Source organism: Cygnus atratus, chromosome 12 (genome assembly GCF_013377495.2).
Source record: "Cygnus atratus isolate AKBS03 ecotype Queensland, Australia chromosome 12, CAtr_DNAZoo_HiC_assembly, whole genome shotgun sequence".
NCBI classification, from domain to species: Eukaryota; Metazoa; Chordata; class Aves; order Anseriformes; family Anatidae; genus Cygnus; species Cygnus atratus.
In genome coordinates, this window is record NC_066373.1 from 11,878,701 (window position 1) to 11,896,320 (window position 17,620).

Here is a 17,620-nt window from a genome sequence, read left to right on the forward strand (position 1 = left end):
CTTGTCCTTAGCCCCAGCAACCTCTTTTTTAGCTATCCCCAGCCAATGCCAGCTGGGCGCTGTCCCCAGTAACAGCCAGCATCTGTAACCTGTTGCTCTTCTAGGTGATGAGTCAGCTGCACTGAAATTGAACACACACTGCACATGGACCACAGCTAGTAAGGAGCCAGAAGAGCTTTTGCACCAGGCAGGGGGTGGTGAGGGAAGTATGATGGTCCCAGAAAGAGAGTTTGGCAATGGCAAAAGCATGTTCCCCAAGGAGCAAGCTGACTCTGGTCCTCTAAATAAGCTGATGAGGGAGCACATCAATTAGCTGAAAGATGGGGAGAGCACAGAGGCTCTAGGCAAAAGCAGACGACAGGGAGTTGCCCTGTTCTTACCAGGTGAGATTCAACAAGCCTGAGGTGGAAGAGTTGTAAAAGCAGCCCAGTGACTCTGGTCAGCCAGCTGAGCCAGAAAGCCTTGAAAGGGTTAAGAAGCTGCGCAGTGACGCCTGTGTTAGAGTTTGTTTCCTGCTGAGCTGTGTTTGTTGTTCATGTAAAGGCTTGTTGCCTGCTGGAAGCTGTACAGGCTCCTGGATTTTTGCTGCAGCTTGTGTGCCTCCCTGGGCATGGGCTGTGAGCCCGGTGCAGCACGGTGGTTTGGTGGAAGGAGCTGCTTAAAGAAGAGGGGTGCTCCGAGCAGGTGCGGGGGCTGACAGCTCTGGTCTGGAGGGCCTGCGGGAGCAGGGCTGTGCTGTCCTGCTTCTGTGAGAGGCTGGCAGGGCTCTGGAAGCTGCTGGGACAGGAAGGCTTAGCTTGGACCGGGAGGTGATGGTAGCCCAGCACGGGGACGTCTGTCAGGGCACAGCACCACTCCTGGCAGCTCCTCTGGCCCTTTGGGACTGTCCCGCAGGTGCCATCATCTCTTGTGGGGACACTGCTGGAGGTAGGATTCAAAAGGGCAGAGGCCAAACAGTGCTAGCCCTCCCCCAAAACCCTCGTAGTGTTAGTAAGGGTCAGCCCCAGCAGGAGCACTGGACAGAGGCTTTCTGGACCTCTCCACCCACTGTCACGGATTAATGGTAAGCTCATGCCAAACTGGTCCCATAGCCACCATTAGAAGGCACGTGGCTTGCTGCCCTAAGGAGATAGATGAGAAGCCTTTCTGAGAAGGCAATGAAAAGAGCTGCTTCTGGTAAGCTCCTTTCTTGGACTGCCAGCAATCATGTGCAAACAAGTTGGTTGGAGAAGCGGGAAGTGACACTGTGGAGAGGTGGCAGTTGTGCTGGCTGACACAGGCCGGTGGAGGTGGGAGCTCCCTGCTGCCCCAGAGCGCACAGCTGAGGCCAAGACCCGGCCGTGCCTGCCAGGAGAAGGAGCTGGCTGGGTGGCTGGCATCGTGTGCCTCCCATTCCTGCTGCCATGCGAGGGAGGAATGTGATGGGGGAGGAACCAGGGCTCCTGCAAAGAGGCACATGCTCATCCTCTTCCAGATCCAGAGCCTGGTCCTGGGCTCTTGCAAAGGTAAACCATCTGAATTGCAGCATCCTCCTGCTCCCCACCTCCTGCCTGTGCCCATGAGAGCCTTTGCAAGACCCTTTTCCAAGGAGGGGAGACCCCCCTGTACCACCTGGGGGTGAGACACAGCACAGCCACTCCGATGCCGGTGGTAATCCTGGCACCAGCTCCTGCAGCAGCCATGGCGTCCTGTGGGGTGTGAAGGTTTCTGCTGTGACCGGACCTGATGTCCCTCTCCCCTCTCTTGCCTGCAGTGCAGTGGTGAAAGACTGCCCTTTGGGGGGTAATACGATATTTCCTTCTTCATGCCAGCTCTGTGGAAATATCGCTTTCGTGGCTTGAAGCTATGCAGAAGGATTGCAACATCAGGGGATCTCTCCACCTCCATATGAACTGAGCAGAAGCCAGGGGCCTGATGCTCTCTCCTGCATTGCTCTGCTGGGGACAAGGGACTCTTCTCTGTTTAGGAAGATCTTAAGTGTGCTGTTCTGTATTTGTTTCTTTGCATGCAATACTTTCAACCAACTTAAATCTTGTTTATTGTACTTCTCGGCACTCTCCATGGGACAGTTGCAGAATGACTTGTGCTCAGTTTGGGCTGCTCTGGCTGCCAAGGAGAGGCACGGATTCCCATTGCAGTCATGCACCTTTCCATGCTCCATGTGCAAGCAGCACGGCCAGACCCTGCTGTGCCCAGTGTTTGCAGACTGGTCAGATTCTGACCCTTGAGTGTGCGACTCCCCCATTTGCTACCCGCACCATGGGCTGCCTCTGCCAGAAATGTCCCACTGGGATCAGCCAGCAGCTTGTGGGGCAGGGAGAGGGACTTGGAGAGGGACCCTTTATCAGGGAGTGTAGTGATAGGACAACGAGTAATGGATTTAAACTAAAAAAGGGTGGATTTAGATTAGATATAAGGAAGAAATTATTTACCTTGAGGGTGCTGAGGCACTGAAACAGGTTGTCCAGAGAAGCTGTGGATGCCACATTCCTGGAAATGTTCAAGGCCAGGTTGGATGGGGCTTGGAGCAACCTGTTCTAGTGGGAGGTGTCCCTGCCCATGGCAGAGGGGTTGGAATTAGGTGATCTTTAAGGTCCCTTCCAACCCAAACCATTCCATGATTCTGTGATAGAGATGTGGCTCATATGAGATGCTGCCAGGGGAAAGAGCTGCATCCCACAGACTGCAATACACAGCCAGATCCCTGCTACCCACCCCCATGTTGTTTGTTGCAGGGGTAAAGAAGACACGCCAGACGTCTGCTTTGGCCCTGGAACACCTGCCAGTGACTGGAGCCAAGCTAAGGCTGGGGCTCCCACATGCATTCAGGGTAGCCCACTGCAGCCTAGCTGGCTTGGGGTCCAGACCGGTAGCTGTGGGCTGCCTCATTGTGGAAAAATACTGAGCATCAGCACTTTGCACTGTGTGCTGGCGTCCTAAATTGTTCTTATTAACAAGGAAGGAGGAAGCCATTGTTTCAGAGAAGTGAAAGCTGGTGTGATGTTCTCTGCTACTTTTAAAAATTACTTTTTCTAACTAAAGCAGTTCCTTGAAGACATAAACCCTGAAATGGTAAACACTTCCCAAATAGGAGTTGTTCTGCCTCTGTAAAGACGCTGACTACAGACAGCCCCAAACAGCTGTTCCTCATTTGCTGCTTTCTTCATATGAGAACATTCAGCCATGCAGTGCCAAACATTTCCTGGTCCTCTATCGTTCAATTCTCTCCATCATCACACTGATGTCTCAAGAGCTCTACATTAGGCATTGACAGAGAGCATCTCCAAAATGAGAGGCCACCTTTGGCTCCAAGGATCTATTTCCTGAGTTGCCTTGGCCAGGAAAGGTGAGGTTGGGTTGGTTCTGGACTACTCCAGGCCATACCAGCCTATGCTGTGACAGACACATAACAGCACTAGAAAAAACACTGCATTTCTGCAGACTGAAGTCTTTTATTGGCTTCTTGGAGCACAAAGTGCTCTGGGGAAATGCAGCGTAGAGCACCAACTATTTCGGTAGTGCCTTAAAATATTTCCGTGCCATTGTAATGACCAGTCTGCAAAATCACAAGCTATCCTGACAGCTGAGTATGTTGTTGTGGCAGGGTAAATCTGTTTCGTCAATGAGTGTTGTGGAAGAGCATTTTCTGCACTGGTTTCTGGTGGAGGACTGAGAAGTCACCTCGCCTCTGGCTGGATGACTCCTGTTAGGCTGGGGATGGCAGCTGCAGGACAGAAGGTGCCTGTTCTCTCATGTGAGTCCGTACTCAGTTCTGGAGGGATGCTGATGGTTGTTGAGCAGCTCTGGATAGCAGATCATAGTGGGAGCTGCAGTGTGTTGACAGCGGCCATACCCCCAGAGAGCTTCATATGCAGGGAACTACGCTGCAGTCTTTGTGCAAATGCAGGGTCCTCCACCTAGGGAGGAATAACCCCAAGCACCAGTGCAGGCTGGGGCTGACCTGCTGGAGAGCAGCTCTGTGGAGAAGGACCTGGGAGTCCTGGTGGACAGCAGGTTAGCCATGAGCCAGCAGTGTGCCTTTGTGGCCAAGAAAGCCCGTGGTATCCCGGGGTGCAAAGAAAGAGTGCTGCCAGCAGGTCGAGGGAGGTGATCCTCCCCCTCTCCTCAGGCCTGATGAGGCTGCACCTGGAGCACTGTGTCCAGCGCTGGGCTCCCCAGTGCCAGAGGGACATGGAGCTCCTGAAGCGAGTCCAGCGGAGGGCTACCGAGATGCTGAGGGGACTGGAGCAACTCTCATACGAGGAGAGGCTGAGAGAGCTGGGCCTGTTTAGCTTGGAGAAGAGAAGATGGAGAGGGGAACTTATAAATGTGTGTAAATATCTGAAGGGAGGGTGTCAAGAGGATGGGGCCAGACTCTTTCCAGTTGTGTCCAGTGACAAGACGAGAGGCAACAGGCATAAACTGAAGCAGACCCTGAAGCAAACCCTGCTCGGCAGGGGAGTTGGACCGGATGATCACCAGAGGCCCCTTCCAACCTCAGCCATTCTAGGATTCCATGTGATTCTGTCCCACAAATCAGGGACTGGCTGCATGTGCTGGGCTTATCTGCAGTACTGCATCTTAGGCCTCACAATCACAAGAGAAACTGGGGGAGCCCAGTTCTGGAGAGAGTGAAAGCTCTGCTGCAGTGGTGCTCCAGCTGCCCTGCATCCAATGCTCTTGGGCTGCAGTAAAGGGGGACTGTAGGAGAGCAGTGGCTGAGCTGCCAACTCCACTGAGGAGAGGGGGTTGCAGTGGAAGGAGGAGGTGCCACGGGGCACTTCAGAGCTGGCAGCAAACAGAGCATGAGCATGGCTTTGATGTTGGTTTCCCTTACACTGGAAGGGAGGTGAGAAACAACGGTTCTTCAGCAGCCCGGTCTCTGCCTAAGGCTCAGGACCCTCAGGGTGGGTTCACATCAGAAAGTTGGGTCTAGGCATAAAATGCAGCTTGCCTTGGACTCTGCTGGCCCCTGCTCAACCAGCAGAGGAATGGGAAGAGTTGGACCAGCAGGCATTAGGAGGGGAAAAAGAATCTCATCGTATGTCCAGAGTTAGAGACCTGGGTCATCTTGTCTCCTTTGCAGTATAAAGACTGTCTGGCTCTTCCCAAAAGCTGTGTCCCTGCTCCCTCTTTCCAGCAAGCTTCTAGGACATAGACGAGGAACTCAGCACTATGAACAGCAAAGGATGCTGTTAGTACCTGCTACCAGAGGTGCTGGGCTTCCCTGCTCCAGTTCAACCTAGAAGACCAGCTCTGGAGGTCTTGGGAGCTTCTGAATAGTGGGAAGTGCAGTGGGAATCATCAGCATTGTCATTTGATCAGCACTGGGCTACATTTCTTCCGGGTCACACACAAGAATAGCCAAGGAGCATGAATTTCCAACACAGAAACACCCTGAAAGAGAAGGGCCATGTTCTTGGGTCATTTCTTGTTTTTTTGGACACAGCCCTTGTTCTCTCTGCATGTTGTTTTGCATATCACGTTTGCAGGGTTACATTGCTTGTTGTGCTCAAGGTAAATTCCCCAGAATTAGTCATACCTCCCATCCACCTCTGCAAACTTTGAGCCTGCGCACCACTGAAGCACTTGCCTGTGAACAGCCCTGGCAAAGCTGCAGTAGGTGGCAAATGCTGAGAGTGGTGGACCTGATTTTCTGTTCCTCATGGGAAAGATGGGATCTGACCCTCCAGCCATTTGTGGTTTGGAGCACTGAGCCAAGGTACTGGTGCTTGCCAGCGGGCATCCAAAGGTTACGGGTAGGGCATCAGATCAGGGTGTTTAGCCTGCCTTGTGCTGTCACCCCCATCCAATCCACACCAGACCTTCTTCTCCCTTTCCTGCAGCAGAGCCAGCATTTAAGTAGCAGGACATCCATCCTGATAATGAAACTTTCCTTAGAGCGGAGCAGGAAATGGAGCCAGACAACCCGAACTCCAGCCTTGCCACTGATCTGTCTGGCACGAGTCACGGAGTCCTTTTGCGAGTGCTAAACATTAAACTTGGAGGTGTGTTAGCACAGTCCCAGGCCCAGTGCAGTCCATTGTGCAAAGTCCCTCTGCCCATACCCAACAGCGGATGCACAGACATATGTTTGTTCATGTTTTTTCCTTGGCCATGTTTCAGATAAGATTGAGGGCCTTTCTTCTCTCAAATATTTAAAAGACTTAATGGACCCTGGCAGCAATCCAAGCTGACACCACCTCTGGGTGCTTGAGCTTGCTCGTTTATAGCCTTGTGCAGCATGGATCTACGCTGCCATCCTGACTGCTGAACCTCAGATAGTCCCTTACAGTGAGAGAAAATGCTGTTTTCAGGAGAAGGCTGTTATTCATCTGCCTTCATAGTAATAAAGAACTAAGGTCTGTTCTAGATGCACTCAGATCTGTACAAAAGATGCCAAACAGGGCAGACCAAAAGCATAAAATAGAATACTTTGCGAGGGTCCTACAGAGATCAGAGACCAAGTGCCTGAGCTGTGTACTCCAGTAAAAGCAGGGTACACAGTCCTACCCGGTGGGGCAGGAACTGGCAGTGAAGAACCGACTGCGTGGCACTTCCCTGCTCACTCCCTCTCGGTCCCGCAGGAGCTCCCTCCCTGCCCCTGCCTTCTTCCTGACGCCGGACCTGTCTGCAGCTTCATGTCTGAATCTGAATGTGGAAACTGGATGGTGTTGCACCAAAATCTTGTCATTAGCAAAGGTGAATGTGACGTACTTACAGAGCTCAAAAATTATTCTTTGTCTAGTTAAGTCTTAACAGCTAAATAGTCCAAATCATCTACACAATGCAGAAAAGCCTCGTTAGTACTACAGTCAAAGTTACACAGGGGAAAAAAAAAGAACCAAACCCAACCAAACAAACAACAACAATAATAATAATAAAAAAAAAAGCCCACCTTCTTCCTGGTATCTACAACCTTTCTTTGGTATTATGCAACCCTCTCAGGGTGCCTCTGCATGCTAAGGGCGACCTGACAAAGTATCCTTCCAGTCCTCCTATGGAAGAAAGGGCTGTGATGATCTTTCCCAGCCTGTGGTCTTCGCTGGAAGAATATGACGTGATGTTCATGGTGGGCTTTCTTTCTTCTCAGTCTTAGCCTGCTTAGTTTCATTTTCATGCATTTTCTTAGCACAGCCTGTGTGTGATTTTTGTGTTCCAGTTCCAAGTTATTCATTTTTTCTATTCTTTTTTGTCTTGGAAGTTGGCTGTACCTGTCTTGCAAGGCTGTGCTCCATTGCCTCAGCAATGTGATTTGTGCTTACAGCCTGGGTGGCTGGTAGCATCCTCCGCCTGCCCTCACCTCAGCATGTTTTATTCTGCAGTCCCTGCCCCACGCTGAATAGCCACTAGTGTTCCTACAGACTACAAAATGAAAACAAATCAAGGCAACAGCAATTGGATACACAATTTCTGTCACAACTAAAATCAGTTGAAGCCACGCCAAGCCCAAACAATTCCTGAGAACTTTCACCATCAAATCAATACAAAGGCTACAAGTTTTCGCTAGTTACAGCAGAAACACCTCCTGGGCTACAGTGGCTCCTCTACCTCTGGGTTTTTCAAAGCTGCCAAAAAAACCAACAGAAGTGCAGCAGGAGGCTGGCAGTGGCGTGCTGGAGGGGCAGGGCAGGAGGTGTAGGAAGCAGGCTGGGTGTGAGGAGGCCGGTTTTCTGCTTGCTGCAGCCTGGGTTTGTCACAGCTTGTCGGAGCTGAGACAATCACTCTGCCTCTGCGGCCCACTTCCAGCGCTAATGACAGGGCTTGCTGGTGGCTGGGACCCACACCTGAAGTTCTGCTGAGCCACACTGGGGCTGCTCTTGGGGCCGGTTCCCCTCACACTCCGGCTGTGGGATTTTCTTGCACAGGTGCCACCTCCAAGTCCAGCTGCAGAGCTCACTGGGAGCAAGTGGAGATCTCTGAGAGGCAAGGATCCTGGGGGAACGAAGTCCCTTCACTAGTACAAATCACAGCCAGCCCAGGCTGTGCAGGAAAAGCCATTGCTTTACCCTGCCAAATTGCTGTTTACACCATAAATCTGACAATGCCTGTCGCAAATCGGGCCTTTAGCAAACATTGCGCTCACCCTCCCACTTAGTGTGCATGCTGGAGCCTTTCCCCATTTTTATCCCTTGCTGGTGGTAATCCCTTTGCAGAAGAAGCAAAACCTGTTTCTTCAGGGGAGATGTGAGCATGTACCCCTCCAGCAGCCAAGGTGTCCTGGCAGCCACAGGCAAAGCCATCTCCCAGAAAAAGAATTTCCTGTAAGGCTGTGCCGAGCCTGAGAAAACACTGTCTGGGGAAGGGGGCAGGAAAGCATCCTGATGGACAGAGGATGTTCCAGCTGGATCAAATAGATTAATTTAAAGTTTTTTTTTTTGTTGTTGTTTGTTTGTTTAATTTCAGTTAATAAATGGGGTTTATTGTCTATTACAATATAACCGAAGGCTAAAGTTATAGGCTGAGAGTTTTTTCACCAAACGTTTTAAAAATTCATCTTGTGGAAACTTAGGGGTTTTCACTCTATTTTGGAAGAAAACTCCAACTAGGATTGTTGGAATTTCCCACAGCACAGAAAAGCCAGATTTCCACCACCCTAACAAATCTCTGGGAAAAAGTTCTGAAGGGTAGCCACACTGTCTCACTCATGATCTTATCTTTATTTTTCAGCTGAGAGAGTTGGCAGGGAAAAAATTGTTATGTATTCATCTGGGATCTAACATGAAAGTGAAAGTAAAGGTGCAGGATATGACCGCAGCGATGGCATGTCCACGTTGGGCCTGGCGTGTTGCTGGTGTCTGGGAAACCCCCCAGCCAGTCTTGCTGCTTGCAGATCTCGGGGCCTGTTACTCAAGCTCTTAGCATCAGCAAGACCCTTACGGCTAAAACCATATACCACGAGTCAGGGCTGTGTTAGCAAGCACTAGGCAGACAGTATGCCCAGGGAACAAGAAGCTGCTTGGGGAGGGCCCTGGAGCTCTGTCACAGCTTTGGCTGTGGCGATGCTCCTGTCTCCCAGGAGGCAGCCTGGCATGAGCTCACCAGTATAGCTGATGAATTGTGAGACCAATTAGCAAATGCTGACTTTTTTGGCCCAACAACCAATTCTGCTGCTCTCAGATGTCGGCAAAAAAGGAAGGGAATAGCCGATTCTGCATTCAGGGTACATAATGAGCTTCAGGTGTACCAGGGAGCTACAGGCTGGAGCTGGGGAGAGCATTACAAGCCTAAGGACAGTGGTGCCTTAGCACGGGCTCTGTGGGTAAGAGACACAGATGCAGGACAGGGGGATGGAGAAGCCAATTCCTGAAGGCCCCTTCGCGACGTATATGCCAAGGAGGCTGGAGCTGCACTGTGTGTGCTGTTAAAAGCCGATGGATCGGCAGCCGGGGAATTCCAGGAGCCATCTAGCTCCGGAACATAAGCAGAATTCCCGCCCCTGTCCCAACTCTTCCCTCCGCCTCCTCTCGTCATCAAGAAATGCGGGCGGGGGAGCTAAATAAAAGCTGAAGTCCCAGGTCAGGGCTTCAGAATCCTGGAATGAGCTGCAGCAGCTGCATTGCTCCAGAGGATGCAGTAGGCAGTCAGGAGCAAAAACTACAGCCTCTGTGTACCATTCCTGCTGCCGACCACGGGAACATGAAGGTTGCTTCTTACCAGATCCTGCTTGTGCTGAGTGTCTTGTGCCTGGTCACCCCGGCTGGAGGTGAGCCACAGCTCCGCGTACAACCCTCGGGGCTCCCTGGGAGAGCAGCAAGGTTTACGGGTTTAGGCGAGGGGCTGGGGAATCATGAGGTTTGTGCGAAGGATTAGTGAATCCTGCACGGTGAGGAAGTCAGTGCTGGGTCACATTACAGGCATGAAGGGACCTCCTGCCTTCCTCGGCTGTGGGAAATCCTGTAGCAGGAACGGGCTGGGTGGGAAGCTGCGGGGGAGCCTAGGGCATCATCCTTGCCACAAGGGAGCCTGAGCAGTCCCGCTGATGGCTTTTGTCATTCCTGAGGGTAGATGGGAAGAGTGTCAAAGTAACACAAAGCCTCAGCACATGCCATCTGGGCAGCATCCTGTCCCGGGATGGCCGGCTGTCAGCACAGACACCCGGCCTTCGGCATGTTGCCATGAGCCGGGGGTGTGCTGCTGCCTGCAGATGTGATTGCTGTGTGCATGTGCAGTGTGCACATGTCCATGTGTGCACAGGCAGGAAAGGCTCTCCTGCTCTCCAGGTAAAGATCTTGGTGTGCTCTGGGGTGGTACGCTGAGCGGGGCTGGAGGACCGGGAGGAGGTGGGTGAGGTTGTCTCTAGGCTGGTGTCAGTTTAAGTCATCTACACACAGATTGGTGATTGCTGCACAGATCGAGCAGGGCGGATTGCCAAGCTGGCAGGTAGCTTCTCATCAGCACAGGCAAAACTGGACTTTGCCCAGGTCTAAGGGCTGGTCACGGAAAGGGAAAGAGACAGAGAGCCTTTATTAAGATCTGTGCCCTGCTGCCACCAGATGGGAGGAGCAAGGACAGCAGCTGGGGATGGAGCTTCTGCCTCTACTCACACCTCTGAACAGGTTCTCCAGGGCTGGCCTGAGTCAAGCGGGCAGCAGGGACGTCGGGCAGCTTATCCTGTCCTGCTTTGACACTGCCTAGCTCTGCTCGCTTGTGGCCCAGCATCCATCTTCTCTAGAGGAATGAAGTCGAGTTGGCTGTGCAGAAAGAGTGGCAGGGCTCCCTGGCCAGGGTCTCTTGAGGAACTGTGCTGAAAAACTGGTAGGGATGGCTCCAAGGAGAGGTGGTCACAGCTGGGCAAAGTTCCAGAGCCTGGGTTTCCCTGAGGTCCCTGTGGCAAAGATTCAGATGTAGCTCAGCGAAGCCGTGTGCCCTGGGAGGAGGGGACAGCCAGGGATGGCCCCATGTTCCACTCAGCTCTGCTCTCTCCTTGGAAAGAGCTTTCCAAGCTCCTCTGCTCCAGGAAAAACTCATCACAAGTTCAGCTAATTGCAAATCAATCATCTGCAATGCCAATAATTGGAAAATCAGTTATTGGTTATCAATAACTCTCCTCCACCTCCCTCCAAATTTCTCAGAAAAAAGACATTTGAGAAAGCTCAATAGTGGCACCCCTCCTAGCAGCAGGAGCAACAAGAGACACGTTTGAGATGTGTTCCCTCCACTCCCATCCAAAGATGGTCACTGCCCTGAGCAAAACAAGGTGGGGCAAATAAAATGTCCCCTCCTTCTGCTCTGAGCCCTATTTACAACTTTTAGGTTTCCTGCATTTCTTTCTTCATGCTCAGGGCTAAGCCTGTCCTCAGCCTTCTTTCCCTTGATCAGAGAAGGGCATTTTGGAGGGTGGCTGTAGGACACTTTCTTGACAAATCCTGCCTTGCTCCAAGGTTGTAGCATGCTGACAGCCCTGTGCCATCAGCTGGGGTAACTGTCTTCTGTGCTTTGCGACCAAAGGTTAGAGCACATTAAATGGTTCTGCGATGTACGTGGACCACAGTGGTTTTGTGGACTTGCAGAACTAAATACGTACTTTCTGGAGCCTGCTAGTACCCAGGACCAGTCTGGGCTTGTGTACCTGGGCATATGTCTTTGGACTTCTGATTTGCCTGGTGCCTCCAGACCTGCTTGAGTAACCCTTTACTCTGAGCAGCCCCTGTCCACCCCCTGCCATGTGTCTCCCTGACGTCTGGGGAAGGATCAGGCCCTTGGAGAAGGATTGTTGAATAGGGCTCTGAAAGTGGAAGACAACAGCAGCGTGTTCCATGGATAATGAGAGTTAACTGGGAAGTTGGTCATTCCTGAGTGCTTGAGGAGCACGTATTCATGACCCTAAAGTCCCACAGAAGATGATAGTGCCTAAACAAAAGAGCTTTGCTTTAACATTTCTGAGACGTAGAAGCTGACATGCTTCTGTAGCATTTGGGAATCTAAGGCAACATTTTATAGAGATTGTGTGACCTAAACTAGAATCCAGCTTCCCCTCTTCACAGGGGGCCTTGGAGAAATCAGGGTTTGTTGTTCTAAGCCTTGTTCCCCCCTGGGACAGCAGAAACAACTGGCTGAGTTGTGCAACCTCCACTCTCTTGGCAGACGCCTGTTCTTGGAGGCTGGGGGTAAGTGCAGGGATGGATTCTCCTGTTGTGTGACTGCCTTCACCCCTTTTCTGAGTGAAGGTGTGGGAGGAGTATTTTTACACTTTGCAAAATGAAAACTATTTTCCAGAAGAGATGAAAAACAGATGTTTGGTGAGAAACTGCTGTGGCTTTGAAGTTGGACTGCTGAGACGATATCCCTGCACAGATGAAAGCTGTAGCAACTTACTATTTTCCAGAGGGTTCCTTTTCTGCACCTTTTCTCTAAAAGGCATTGGGAGGCTATCCAACAACAGAGTCACTTGCCTGGAGGGGAAACCCCAGAGGAGAAAGAGATATGACTCATTCAGATAAGGACAGGACAGTCGTTCTGCTCTCTGACCTGTGCCAGGAGCCAGTTAGGGACAGATATAGCAGCTGATACAGATGAAGATGTGTCTTCTAGGCACCAGGCTGAGATCCAGCCTCCTGTCGCCCAAAGGTGAAAGGTCCTGCTGCTTCCCAAGCCAGAGTTTGCACATCCTATAAGGCAAGCTGCAATGGTGTCTCGAGTCACATAATTTTTACATTTTTTTTTCCCGATTTTCTGGGTATCATATGACCTGTTTTAGTGATGCAAACAATCATGGCCTTGACAGGATTTGTTTTCATAGAAACATCTCATTCTAGCAGGGATTGGAAACTTCCATTGCAAGCTTCAGAATCCTTCTCCCCAGAGAAGGAGAAAAAGAATCAGAGCCAATGTTTATTGTGCCTAATCAAAAAACAGTGTTGAATATGTTGAAAATTTTATTTCAGGTCAACCCAAAGCGCCTCTAAAGTGTTCGAAAGTGTGTCTCCACTTTACGCGCACCATACCTGAGAAACGGATAAAGAGCTACCGCAGGACTGAACCCCAGTGTGCCAAACAAGCCATCATGTAAGCAGCTTCGCTGTCTGGTTCCCTTGCCATATTCCTTCCACAAATGATTACGAATCAACACTGTCATCAGATATCCTTGTTTGGGAGCAAGAAGCATTCTGGAAACAGAGCCAACACTGACATTTATTTGAAGGCTGTTTGTTTGTTTGTTTTTCCTATTTAAATGCCAACAGCCTCGAAATGAGACCAGGTTTCAGTTCACCCACACACAGTGAGACAGTCACTGCCATGAGTGATAAATAGATGAGGAGAGGGAAAGTACACACTGGCAGAATGGGGAAGTGGAAGCACACAGGGTAAGAGCTTACGTGTTTCTGTGAAAGCAGGTATTTTCAGTGGAAACAGATTCAGACTCATCAGCTTGTCTGAATGAGAGAAGCTGCCTTTTTTTCCCCAGAATAATTGCTGTCTTTGACCTACCTTAAAGGTTAGGCACCACTGAGACCACTTTTTTGCAGGCCAGGAGGTTGCACTAAGTGAACTTGCTGGGCTGACCTTGGAACATCTCACTGTCTGTCAGTAAAATGGGGGATTTGTCTTCATGTATTCTTGACCCTGGGCAGCTGGTGCCTGAGTAGCTTCTTTCTCTGAGTGCTGGTGGCCAGCACTCAGCATAAGAACAATGCTTTCGAAAGAGAAAACCCGCTTAAGAGGAAGCCCTTCACCTATGAGTCATGTTCAGCTTTTGCTTATTTACTTTGATCTCAGAGGCACCTGCCCTTCCTAAAATAAATAATCATCCAACTTGATGGTGTTTACTATGATAGGGGCTCAAGAGAGTCAGCATTTCTCATCATTGCTGCCTTTATGCCTTCTGTATCGCTCTGATAATCGATGGCAATGTTTTCTTCATCTAATAAGTGATCCCTTTTTATTTTCACTTCAGATTGATTACACAGGCTTCCTTAGAAATTTGTGCAGATCCAGACACAGAGCCGGTGAAAAAGATTGTACGGAAACTGGACCAGAAAAAGGCCTCAGCAGCAGCAACACTTCCACACGCTGCCACTTCAGCAGCAGTTCCAGAAAAGCCTGGCATTTTTCACAAACACATCGGTCTTACAGTAACAGTTCCAGCTCAAGCCACTGCTGCAGCTACTCTTTTCCAAGGGACTGGCACAACAATTTTGGAGAGAACGCATGCTCCTGCTGCCATGACAGAGGTGACCAGCAAATCTACACCAGCCATGCAGAGCACCACACAGTTCTCCGCAGGATCATCCCCTGGGACATGGGAAATTGCTGCACACTCTGAAGTCAGTTCAGAAGCAAACAGAGACTCCTTAAAATCTGCACATTCAACAATTTCTGCAGCAGGCATGGTCTCCAGTCAGCCTATCTTATATCCCACAGCTCTTGTGCATGGCTTTGACAATACAGTAGGATTTACAGAAGAACCTGTAGGATATGCTGCAAGTGCTACAGCTGATGTTCAAGACACGTCTTCTCCTAGCTCAAATTCAGACCCTGTGTCCATTACTAAAGGATTGGACCATCCTGTACTTTCTACAGATGAATCCCTGGACCTAACAAGTGCAAGAGCCAATGCATCAGACACTGCTTCTAGGAGTTTTAATTCAGATCTCCCCTCCATCCTAAACAGCATGGAGATCGGCTCAGCCCCAGCCACACCTGTTCCACCAGAGACTACTTCAATTTCTACTCTAAACCCCACAACTGCCATAGACAAAGGTCCTCCTGTCCATACCAACAAAATTTTCAGTTCCTCTGCAGATGCTGTTGGTACTAGAACATTCGATTATCCATTGCCCTTAGGAAAGCAAGATCTTCCAGGTACGTTAGTTTTCACTAGTCAAACATTCTCAGGCCAAGCCAGAGCGCAGATGACTACAAAAAGGCCACATGATCCACCTTCACTCAGCTTCCTGCCAAGGTCTCAAGCACACTTTATCATCCCAGTCTCCCTGGTAGGTGGACTGATTGCTTGCAGTGTTGCTGCTGTATGGCTATACACAAAATTTAGAGTCAGAACAGAAACAACGTCAAGAGACATGGTACAAGGCTTGCTCTACAAGAAGGAGGGACATCAAAATAATGTCTATCTAATGCAAATAATCTGAGTGCTTTATGGAATGGACATTTTTGGCCTAGAACATATGTGTGTTGCTGCCAGAAAGCTAAGCTTGCGCAGAGCTAGTGACCAGTACGAAACAGTACAGGAAATAAAAATACCTAAGAAAACAGATTTTGTAGGAGCAGAATGTCCAAAAATTTATCTAAGTTGTCATTGACCAATGACAACTCACATGTTTTAGAAATATGTGAGAAGCTTTTTTCTCTGGCACTGTTACATGAACAGGATATTGCTCTACTAGAGCTGCTTGGTGGCTGTTTGCCAGGTGGTGGGCAGAAAGTAATATCTGAGTTGCTCTTGCGAATTTTTCTGCATTTCATCATAACCTAGCTGAGAAGCCACCCACCCACTCACCCACACTACTGGACTCAGGCTCTGCCACCTTGAGCAATCTTAACACAAAAACACTGATTTTGCACTTACAAACTCTCTGCTGCTTCTTTCTTTGCACTTCAGGTCACTGCTCTGTCAGACCTTGACCGATGTTGGCAGTCAGTGGGAGCTGGCTCTCCTTCAGCTGGTTAAACACCCCATTTAATTGGGTATCTAATGGCTAGAGCCAGCAGTGTAGTCTAGCTTTCAGACAGAGGTGGCTAAAACAGAATCTGATTTTTTTCTGTATGTAGGGGACTGAAAGTCAGTGTTACAGATTTTACTTTCAGAGGTGCTTGCACTCACGGTCTATCTCCTCCTCAAAGTCAGGCCACTCTTCTCTCCAACAGGTAAGGGCATTTCTTCTCACAGATTTAGTCTGAGACCTGATTCTTGACAAATCAACTGCAATAAAACCCTTTCTTCCAGATAATGTACCCTGTGTCCAGATGCATCCAAAACAAAGGCAGGATAATGTGGATAAGCCTTTGTAAATTAGAGAAAATCTGGAAGAAGTTGCCAGAGGCTCTCAATAATTTTGCTATTACCGTGTTGTAATGTTTTTTGCTGTACTCTGCTGTTCAGCAAGCACAAAAACCAGAAAATACACTCCTAGAATACCTAAATGCAATTCTGGATTCAGTAATTATAGCAATTACTACAGCACAGCAGAATTACCTTCCTTCCCATTCCTTATTCTCTCTAGAAATAAGCACATTTGGTGATCCAGAAAAAAAGCACGAAATCCCCATTCATGATCCTACACTTCAGCCCCATGCTAGTTCTTTGTATATAGCACGGATTACCAGGCTATTAAAGCACTGTAACAGTACCAAAGGTGTTTTTTTTTAACACAAATTGTCTCTGATTTTCACACATCCAGACACTGCTGTATGTAAGCATTATCTTTTATCTGTGATCAGCTCATGAAAGCCCTTATTTAACATTTACTCCATTATGAATTTTGCTTGAGCAAGTAAAGGTCTTTATAATACCATGCTTTGTAGATAGAGTTAAAGTATCAAAGGTTTATATCAAGGTTACATATCAAAGATTCTCCTCTAACCAACCTCAGTGGATCAGATCTCAAACTATAGATATGCATGTAGAAAAAGAAAATAAAAACATAATAAGCAGGATAATCAAAGCAAAAATGATGAGCCAGCTGTAAAGACTGGCCTGTTAGACCCATCAGATACCACCTTTGGGGCATCCTCCCAGTCCTGGAGGTGGATTGACTGCAATGGTGTTTTGTTTTTTTGATATTACTCAGCCCCTTATTTCTTCAAGTCCTTGATTTGAGACAGGGTAGACTGAGATTCATCTAGGGCTTTGCAGGTACAAGAGGTAGAGAATGCAATTGGATTAATTGTGATTAGGAATTTTGGGTGAAACCCATCTTTGTGCAGAAGCATTCCTGTGCAGCCCAAATCCTGTAACTATCTGGGGCTGATTTACCTGAACTGCAGGAGCCATCAGCAGTGCCTCCCATCTGTCCTGCTTGTGCACAGCTGGGGTTCATGGCCTTGCAGTTTGTGGAGTGATATACAATAGCATTATTTTTATATGAAATATTATAAATATCTGTTTTTGTAGTAAAGTTTTGTAGTGACATGAACATGCGTGTAACCTCCTGTCCTTGCTAGTGGAGCATCGCTCAGTCTAGACTATTCTGGGAACATTGGAAAACGCTGTACCTTGGTCTATTTTCTTGCTGGTCCTGGAAGGCCTGTAGATCTGGCTCCATGCGACTGGGGTCGCTCTCCAAGGCACTACAGCAGATGCAGTGGGCAAAGGCACCCTGTCCTTGGGTCTCCCGGCTTGGGAGGGTATCAGGGCTTCACCCATGGGTTGTGGCTGCTGCTGGGGCCGTGAAACAGCAGTGGCTTTCAATGGGAGAATTCCTGACCCATCGCAGGCAGGGCAGACTGGGGACCACCATTTGTCATCGCTTTATGCTGTGTGCTAACGGTTTGGGAAGGCACATGGGGAATGTATCTGTTGCAGGTGACAGGGGTTTAAAATGTCATTTGTTCTAAAGTGCCAGAAGCACTGGTTTGTGTATTGAGTCTGTATGAGTATGCGTGAGTAGGATTTATACTGTATTTTTTTAGAAGTAAAGATAATAAAGTTTTTCTGTTA

At 49.2% G+C, this 17,620-nt stretch overlaps 1 protein-coding gene across 1 annotated transcript; it reads left to right on the forward strand.

The window, feature by feature from the left end:
• Positions 1-9,465: 9,465 nt before the first annotated feature.
• CX3CL1 (C-X3-C motif chemokine ligand 1) lies at positions 9,466-17,620 on the forward strand. The gene is made up of 3 exons (XM_035543346.2): positions 9,466-9,706; positions 12,888-13,008; positions 13,898-17,620. The coding sequence occupies exons 1-3, from the start codon at positions 9,541-9,543 to the stop codon at positions 15,090-15,092; spliced, it is 1,482 nt and encodes a 493-aa protein (XP_035399239.1). The 5' UTR covers positions 9,466-9,540; the 3' UTR covers positions 15,093-17,620.